The 10390-nt window shown below is 36.7% G+C and overlaps 1 protein-coding gene across 1 annotated transcript in view; it reads left to right on the top strand.

Annotated features, from left to right (window-relative positions):
- The first annotated feature begins 1601 nt into the window (after nt 1–1601).
- Nucleotides 1602–10390, top strand: part of DSCAM (DS cell adhesion molecule) — a 630903-nt gene continuing 622114 nt past the window's right edge. The window contains exon 1 of the mRNA XM_054049425.1: nt 1602–1726. Within this exon, the coding sequence (XP_053905400.1) occupies nt 1684–1726 (43 nt within the window). The 5' untranslated portion in view covers nt 1602–1683. The remainder of the gene's footprint in view (nt 1727–10390) is intronic.

Below are 10390 nucleotides of genomic sequence, written 5' to 3'. Positions count from 1 at the left end.
AACTGGATAAATTCATGGAGGTTTAGTCCATTAATGGCTATTAGCCAGGATGGGTAAGGAATGGTGTCCCTAGCCTTTGTTTGTCAGAGGGTGGAGATGGACGGCAGGAGAGAGATCACTTGATCATTACCTGTTAGGTTCCCTCCCTCTGGGGCACCTGGCATTGGCCATTGTCGGCAGACAGGATACTGGACTGGATGGACCTTTGGTCTGACTCAGTACGGCCATTCTTATGTTCTTATGGCCTTATATCATGCTTCTGATACTTTTTAGTCCATTTTTAGTCCATTACTAATGTACCACAGAAGTCTCTGGACTGTGTATCTTTCTTGTCTGGCTATACTAGTGACCTTTCTGGCGCTATTCATCCTTTTGTCTTATTTTTGGGCATCCTTTCTTGGGTTCCACTATAGTGAACAAGGCTGGGTCTTGCCAAGTTGGCCATCTTTATGACCACAAAGCAGGTGTTTTTTTAATACTGATTTGTTATGTGCCAGTCCCCACTTTAAGCTTGTACCCTGCAGAGCTCCCTTTGGGACAATGCAAGATTCTCCAGTCCAATAATAAATGACTTTTTTTGTTTTAAGTTTTACTAATTTTAACACAAATCTTAAATTAGCCTAATGCTGCAGTGTAGTTCAGTGTTGATTCTAGTTATTTTATTTTAATGTTTCTATTTTTTGATTGGCCTTCACATCATGGAAGACAAGGTAGAAGCACAGATTGTTTTTAGTTAGTGAGGCTGCAATTTACAGTTTTGCTAAAAGAGGAAACAAAATCAGTTCCCACAGTAGAGAAACACTTCAAAGTCTAATTGTACTGGGTGCTTTAAAAGTGTCGGAAATGAAGTTTACTATTTTGTTAAGAATCTCAGTAAATTATTTCACATGCTTCTGTGTCTAGGCTATGACCTTCCAGAAGTGCCACCCCCTACTTCTTGTCAACACATTAGTCATATAAAACTCAGCTGATGCCAAACGGACGCAGTTCAGCCAACTATAGAACTGTATAATATTCTATGTTCTTCTATTCGTCTTGTTTTTCTCCCCGCTATGGATACTTTTTGCTGCTTTAAGACTGCAGAGGGCTAAAATTGACAGAAGCTTGTGATAGGGTTAATACTTTCCTCTGTTCTGCTCTGAGGCAGAGAAGGTTAGCAGAGGGATCAATGTGATTAAATCTGTAGGAGAGGAAAGATGTGTCAGTCTGCTTGCTTGCTGCCTGGATGTGGTGGTTGAAGGGTGGTGTATATGCAGCTTGGTTTCTGCAGATCTGGGCTGGATATTACCAGGGATGATCTTATGCTTGCATTGGAGGATTTTTTCACCTGTGGACCTGCCTCTGCAAACCTGCTGGTGTCTCCCTGAGCTAACGACACACCTGGGCTTAAAGCACCCGCCTCCCTTTTCCCTCTAGCTGCATCTTTCTGAAACAGAAAGCCAGCAAGCAAGTGTCAGTGGAGAACAGAAGCTAAAGGAGAGACAGATCACTTGCTTTAAGGACAATCAGACACATATACGCATTCTCCAAGCAGCTACACTGCTACCAGCAAAATAAGCTGGACTGATCTTCCCTCTTAGCTTGCAGCTTTAACCTTGCAGTTGACAAACAGGGAAACAGAAAGCAAGGAAAAGAGTGGAAAGCTAAAAGCACATAGCTGGGCGGATAGAAAGGAGCAGGGGCATGTGGATATTGGCTATCTTCTTGTTCCAGAGCATCTTGAATGGTGAGCAATATAATCATTTAGTTTGTGATTCATTTAATTTCAGCTAATTGGGAAGGGTGTCAAAGGGAATTGGATGATTTTTTATCTTTTGTGTTTAAAGCATTGCGCTAGTTGTTAGCAGCTGTGGGGAGAAGGAAGAAATTGCTCTGTAATCATTTAAACTAGCTTACCTAGCAAAGTAAGTGCCCATAACCTAAGTGTGTTATGATATATCTTCCTCATTCAGAATAAAACTGTGCTTGATGAAATAGGGATAGATGCAATTTTTCTTTTTTGGCTGAAAAAAGTACAGAATTTTGCCAAGCAGAGCATCAATCTGTGAGAGCATACTGAATGAATTTGAAGGGCTTGTATATCAAGCTTTTGGATTTTGATTTTGTTTTCATGTTTTTTTATATTTCAATTCTTAAATTGTCATGTGATTTAACCAAAATAATGCAGGCTTTTCATTTAAGGAAAAATATTTTTAAATTTTCTCTCGCCATCATTTCTCTGATAAGGTACCTGCTATGTGTTCAACACAGTCATTTATGTAAAAATATGCACTGATAAGCATTACATCATCTAAAAAAGGTTGACTCTTTCAGTCAATTTCAAAGTTATGAAGGGGAAATAACAATGGAAAGACAATAAAAAACAAACCCTTATTTGTGTATTCCTCTGCAATAGATAAATGTTTTCACAGTTTTTAATGCTGTTATTAATAGAGGTGAGGTTTTATATATTTAATACTTAGACTTACATAGTTAGTCTTTGACCATATGTATCACCCTAAGGTGCATATTGAACTATACAACACTTAGGTAAAATGCACATAAATATAGTATCTTTAGGATAGAAAACAAATTATGCTGTATACTGTGATGCTAGTTATTCCTATTATTTTGCCTTCCTATTTTCAAATCTGAAAACATAGCTCTGCCTAAAATTCATTGTACACTGGCAGTTAAAATGAAAAGATTAAGCACACAATTTTCAAAACCAGGCAAACCAGACAGAACAGAAAAATGTTGCTTGAATGAATGAATGAGGGATAAACTCAGGGTAAAGTGTAAAAATTTTCCTGGAAGATACAAATATAATTGAAGCTCCAAGCAAAGGGTGACGAATGAATGCTGGATGAGAGTGCCTTCACATTTGCTTAGGTATATACTGGATGGGAAAATACATTGACAGGGAAAGCAAATCCAGTATGAATAGATAGAAATATCATAAAATTAAGGCAATAAGAGATGAAGCAGGAAGGAAGGCAAGGGAGTAAGGAAGATGTATCGAGAGGTATGTTTTGATGCACAGTATACTGTACAATGTAAAATCACCAAAATAACCCCCAAACTTTTTATTTTATTTTGAAATCCTCCTAGCAGTAAGACATTGCAATAAGTTCTGGCATTAAGAATGTATTTATTTATTTTGTCAGATGGCACTATGCCTTTTCTGTATCCTCTGCAGGCAGATACCTTGGAGAAAATATTTGCTTTTAATAACACAGGATCACTGTGAAAGTATATTCGCTTATCAGGGCTATTCAGTTAAACAAGAAGTTGCATAGAAAATTAGAGCAGCAACATTTGTGTCCAAAAATTGTATGTCTTTAAAAGAGAGATACATCTGTACCCTGCACACACATCAATTCACATCCATTTAAATTGCATACTTTTAAGGTAGACTACCTGAAAAAAAATCTGCAATTCTGAAGAATAATAAATTAACCTTGTTTTCCTTTTAAGGTTGAAATTGTATGAAAAACAGTTTCTCTCATTTATTAATGTAGTCTGCAGCAATGTCACAATTTCAACATCCACAAGTATGGACCAAAATCAAACATAAAAAATTCTCAGAATACATATTTATCCTTAACACTCTAAACACAGAAGATACATGTATCTTCCCAGATTTTATGCTGATATATATATATATACACATACACAACACAATTTTTTAAATCTTACAACACTAGGAATATCTAATGGATGGTTCAGTGAATCTTTAACTTAAAAACTGGTTAAAATGGGGTATTTTGACATTAATTTTCAATGATATAGTAAATATAAGATAGTAAGCTCTCTCTGTGTGTGTATTGCAGATTCTTATATGTACACAGACACAGGGTATGTATACCAGCATAAAATCTGGGAAGATGATACTTCTGCATTTAGGGGTGCTAAGGATAAATATATATTATGAGAATACATGTGATAAGTGTTTCCTGAGGTAGTGTCTGGCTGCATATAAAATATCAAATGCTCATTGTGAAAGTGCCTTTAGTTACACTGTTGAATTTAGAATACACTATTCACATGACTCTAGTAAGATTTTGGTGATATTTTGAAAATGATTAATACTTCTGTATTTGAAGGAAAATACAGTATATACAGTATACACAAATATAAATGTTATATATTTATAAAATATGTGGCACTCTTTTATGATGCTGTATAAAAATTAACTCTTGAAGCTTGACTTCTGTTATTGCTGTTACCCATCTGCCTTTCAGAAGTCCCCTGGGAAATGCACAAATCTACTTATAACACGCATGTGTTCTTGCATCCACATGTGTGTGGCATCTAATTATGATCTAGATATATTATAAAATGAAATAAAAATCTAGTATAGCATGTAAAACTACAAGTTTTAATTTCTTTTCTTTTTCATTTAACAAACATGGGGCCCAAACCTGCAATCTTTCCATCTGGCAAAATTTCTATTGGAGAGTCCCTGGGAGCCATCTGAATAAGGACAGCGGGATTGGCCCCCATATCTCCCTATAATCTCTCAGCACAAATAAATCTCATCACAATAAATGGCACCTTCATTGAATGGACTTACTATCTGTAAAATATCTTACTTATGAGTGCAATAGAATATTAGTACACTGAAATATCCAAATAATAGGATTCTGAGACAAAATTTCCAAATTCTAACTGCAATTGTTATTTCTAACTACTGATTTTATTTATTAACACTATTGGTTTCTTAAAACATGGATAAAAAAGTATTAACCATAAATACAGTCAACCCATTTGAGAAGATGGGGGTACCCTTTCAAAACAGTGAATTAAGCTGCATAACTCCAACTGATGGTAAGGTGAGTCATGCAGTTATAACCCTGAGCAACACACTGAGAATTTACCTTCTGGGTTACTGTATTAGAATATTCTAGAAGCAAACATTTGAAATGATTGATATAAGTGAAAAAAATCCATCTTAGTCCAATCCCAATGAGTATAGGCATATTTTATTGATTACTTCATTAAAAAAAAATAAAGATCAAACTTTTTTTTACATATTTCAGAATTCCTGCACCCATGTGATTCATTGGATTATTTGAAATGTGTTTGTTAAACATGCTATTGCTCTGTGTATTCAAATGTCGGTATCTTTTGGTAACATTTTAATATGTTGACATAAATATACTGAAACCATTTGCAGGCTTCTCTTCCACTGTAACTCTTGTTTGCCTGTGGTCCATTGATCTGTGTTGAAATCAATGGAACACCAGGATGTACCCAATACAGTACAGCTGATACTAAAAATAAATTCCCATTAAAATGATTTCCATTTTGTATCCATAATGCATGAATCCCAGTGTGCACATGTCCATCTTTGATATATCAAAGGAGTTTTTACTAGCATATCAGACTGTAAGCGGGACAAGAGCCAGACTGTAAATTGGGATGGGAGCAGAGGGAGTAGACAAAAACTGTAAGAAGGAACAACAGAGGTAATAGGAATACTTGCCACAAGAAACAGTGATCAGTACTGCTAGAAACAAACAGGAAGGCTAACAACTTTACTGATATAAATGGGTTTTTCCCCCCAATGGAAGGTTTTTTTGAATAGCTGTGACATCAAAATATAGTCTGAGTAGCCAAAGCCTTGCTCTCAGGTAGTAAGATACTTCATGTGCTGATATATAGTTATTGACGTGTTTGTGGATAGCCCAATCTTACTGATTGATTTTGACCTTGTTACTTCTGAGGCTTTTAATTCTTTTCTTCCAATAAGTATTAGTTGATCACTGAGTGATTAAAATGAACTTTGCATTAACTAGAAAGCTAGACAGAGTGCAACAGAAATCAGCTCCTCCACTTTGAAAGAGAACTCATTTCCCTTCTTTACGTTTTTAGTAATATTCCAGAATATAGCAATTACTGCACATTAAGAATTCCTAACCAGCTTCACCAAACACAAATTGAGATACTATGACATGCTGCCTGCATGTTAGTGTGTCAGTATCACAGGACACTAGTGGGCAGCAAACCACACAAGACTGGCAACACTTCAAAACAGCAGTGGGAATAAACAGTCACTGAAGGGAGGATTTATGAAGGTAGATTGTCTTGCAGGGTCACTATCCCTTTAATTTGCAGAGCTCGCTATTCTGTTTTCTTTTCCTCCTGTGAGCATTGTATAACAATTATTAATGACAAGAAGTCTAGAGGCTACATTTGTATTAAAGTTTAAAATGAGGTTGATTTCCACAAATGGCAATATTCTGTAATGAGAACTTGGGGCTTGATTCTGCATTCGTTGAAGACAATGGTAAAACTCCCTTCCTTTCAGTGGTGCAGCATCAGGCTTTTTGGGTATTAAAGGTCGGAGGAACTGATGAGTGGGAAAGCTAATGGATAGCCTGAGGTTGGTTGATTGATTTTAACCTGCCTTCACTCAGCAGTTCCACACTGTATTGAATTATGGCATTTATAGAGGTACCATTCAACTCCCCACACCATCAAACATCAGACCTTTCCTTTAATTTAAGCTAATGGGTCCTCAGCATTTTTGAAAATCAGGCCATCTATTTAGTGCCTAAACTATGGACTTGGGAGCTTAACTTTATGGCCCCATTTTTGAAAATCTTGGTCTAAGCCTCTCTCAGGACCCCAAAGCTCGAGAAGGTGAGTCAGACGTTATTGACTTGATTAGTGTTATAAATGGAGTCTATAGGAGGGCCAGGAATGCATGGCTTGATTTTCAAACGTGTTTGCAAAACATTGTATTATAAATGATCAGATACTACAGGTATGGGCACCAGTACAAAACTCTAAACCAGAACAGCCTATATGTTTTTGGCAGTTGCACTAGCTAGGATTAGTGTTATTTTGTAGAACCAGTTGAATTTTTTTTTTTTTTTTGTCAGAAGGTGGTGTTTCAACAAAACTGACATTTGTTGTAAAATGTTACCAGTTTTAGCAATTTTGTTTGGGAAAAAAAATTAGAAAAAATGTTTTGCAAATTTTTAATAATCCCATTTCAACATTTTCACAATGGAAAGTTTTGATTTTTTTCCCAAAATGACTTATTTCAAAATTTACTTTCTTTTATATATAATTTAAAAAAAATAAAATGTCAAAATTGAAACTAAATGTTTAAAATGAATCAAAATAAAATGCCTTAATGATTTTTTTTCTTCAGAATTTTGTTTTGTGAGAAATTTGGAAATTTTGGCTTTTTTCTCCATTCAGAGTGTGTGTGCGTGTGTGCGTGTGTGCGTGTGTGCGGTGTTTTTTAAATCCTTAATGGGACTGGAAATCCATTTTCCAATTAGCTCTATTATTTAAAAGTGGTAGCATTGCTAATTATTCAAGTCCAAGGCAAACTATTCACTCTGGGTTAGGAAGAAATTTCCCCTAAAGGCAGATTATTGTATATATTATCTATCACACAGGCCCTACAGCTTCTGTTGAAGAATCTCGTACTGGCTATTGTTAGAGTGGAATCTTTTCTTTAAGTGTGACACTGGTTCTGATTTAGTATTGCAATTCCTATAGCATGGCAAAATGAAAATTCCTTAAAAAGATGTGGGAATTTATTATCTTGCCCTGATTACTTAAAGTTGCAGAATATTTGTTTTTTTTTAATTATTATTCCTTATACAGTTACTGATACCATAATTTTGTAAAAGTAGCAACAAAACCCTCTTGAGCAATAAGGTTCTCCAATGTACTGCAGACTATAAGATCCTGAATACCTACTCCAAGGTGAATGAGTGGGTGAAGGCTGTTACATTATTTGTATTCTTCTATAAAATAAACCCCACCTTCTTAACCTTGCTTATTTACAGAGCCATCTCACTTCATTAATTCATGGGCCTACACTGTCTTATAGGAACCACATTTAAAGGTTGGTATCTTCAACAAAATGAAACGGAAGAAGTGTTTCAGAAGAGCCTTTCGTATCACAAAAAAGCATTGAAGAAAATGATCTTTAAAAGTAAACCATGCATTCCACAGATACTTGTTACCTGGTGTTTTTTGCCATTGATTTTTCATACTGATCTCCAGCTATCATATGTCATTCATTTCTCATGACTTTTGTAAATATTTCCCCCCTTTAAAGTAATGGTTTAATCACCTGAAAAAGAGAAAATAGGCTGCATAAATATATCTCATAGTGAAATGGGAGAACAGATATTAAGGACATAGACATTGAGATAGGAAGAAAGAGAGGCTAGTGGATGGATAGTCAGAATGACAGAGATTAACGAGTCTTGCCTGCGTCCCTATTTAAGTTATTTTTACTCAGGAGGCAGAGAGTAAGATTTAAGAATGAGCCAGCAGTCCTATTTATAGAAAGCCATTTTTAAATCCAGTGGCTTTGAGAAGGAGAGTCACCTCCATACTAAACGCCTGCATCCCTGGAGCTTCCTAGTAACTCGGGGAGAGAGCAGTGCAGCAAACTGTGCTGAATCACTGATCAGGCTATCTGCTGAACATTCTAGAAGGGCAGACCACACATGAGCTCAGGAACACAGTGGAGCACAGGAACACCGCTGGGAGTGGCACTCATGGTCCATGTTTAAATGGCAGCTACAAAGCCAGATGCAAACAAATGGGAGTGCAGCAGCTCAGAGGCTATGTTGATGAAATACCATTCAAGGCATCTGAACGTGCACTGCATCACCTAAAATGAAGACCAAGCATGCAGTTGTTAATCTAACGCTGTCAGTGTTACAAGCAGGGACAAAATTATATACAGTATGTGTGATGGCTTGGAAACGACTGTGTATGGAAAAACAGGATGCTAGCTCCAATGTCCAACTTTAGGTGCTGCTGTCTCCTTACACTTAATTACACATTAATCCTGTACTGAATGTTTGTCTTAAATTATGATACCTCTCTTTGTACTGTCAGCAAATATTGAAAAGTGATAGTTCCACAGATTTCTTTTCTAATTTCTTTTAAGGTAAGGGTAAAAAATTATTTAAACAAAAAACAAACAGCATTTAAAAGGTGGCTGTTATTACATAATAAGAAATTAGAGACATGATTTCTGGAGTGACCAGAAATATTCGAATGGGACAGATAGCGTTGTTAATACATTCTGACACGAATTAAAATGCGTTGCATTGAAGCTTTGAATAATTTGGTGTCTATGCATCTTTACTTATAGCTATGGCAATTATAAAGATAAAGCACAGACAGAGCAACTCTGCGACAAGCATCTCCCAGAGTGTGAATTCCAGGGAAAAGAAATGCTGCCATGTTGTGTTTGCAAATGATTGACCTATGCTGAAGTCTGCACGCTAAGAACTTCTTTCTTTCCCAGTGCAGAGTGGCTGCTCTCACTGCTTCGTTTTATAGTTGCCACAGTATGAAGTGACTTGATGGAGGTTGGCACTGGCTCGTTAGCTTTAGTGCTGCTCTTAAGTGGTATCTTCATGATGGGCATATTTTAATTAACGTGTGGTCACTAGTTGTTTAGTAGCATCATTCTTTGGTACTAAATGAGAGTCTAAGTGGGGTGTAGGTGTGTGAATCCAAGGATATAAGCTGGTTGAGAGGACCAGCCATACAGTGAAACATGCAACCTCTGAGGAACCCGTACGTTGTAATATCCCGTTGTAGACAAGTCACAAAGTGGGGTTAGTATTCCCTGAAATGAGTCAATTATCTGCTTTTCCAGACAACGGAAGGTTGTGTATAAAACTAGAAATGCTAGCTCTGAATCTGATTGACCTCCCTTCCCTGATGGGTTAGGCAATCAGAAATCATTGTTCCCACCTGTCTTCAACAATGTTATTTTCTACAGTTGAAAGCAGAGAGGTTTTTTGTTAATTTATTTAACCTGCCGTAAATATAGAAATTGTGCCATGGAGCAGCCATGAATAAAAATATTAAATTACTTTTTCTCCTGGCCATGATATCTCATCCCAGGTCCTGCCATGAATGTGGACTGCTGTGCAACTGCAGCAGCAAGGGATAGACTATTGACTGTCCTAATTCAGGAAAACATCTTTATGCACTTAAGCATGGTATTAAGTCCTATTAAGTCAGAGCATGAAGAAGATTAAAAGAAGATAGAGATGGGGTGGGGGGAGAGGAGGAAGGACTTCCAAATTATGTACTGGCTCAAACCAGGGCCACTGGAAGTCTCTAAGCATACATATGTGACTAGCTGAACCTGGCAATCTGTCTCCCACTCTTGTTTTTTGTTTTGGATCTTTGCTTGTTTGTTTGACTAGAAACAAAACACTCTCTGGCTGTTGGCACATAAAGACGGGGAGAGCAGGACATGTGCTAGAGAGGGGAAGTACAATGTACTGTTCTGCTAGGTCAGGCTAATGGTGGTGAAAGAGGAAACAAGGGAGTTATTAATCCAGGCCAGTTTTAGATATACACAAGGGACACATTTTAAATAGAAAAGGCCCATCCTGGTTTA

This window comes from Malaclemys terrapin, chromosome 1 (genome assembly GCF_027887155.1).
Source record: "Malaclemys terrapin pileata isolate rMalTer1 chromosome 1, rMalTer1.hap1, whole genome shotgun sequence".
Lineage (NCBI taxonomy): Eukaryota > Metazoa > Chordata > Testudines > Emydidae > Malaclemys > Malaclemys terrapin.
This window is presented reverse-complemented; position numbering and strand designations above follow the sequence as displayed.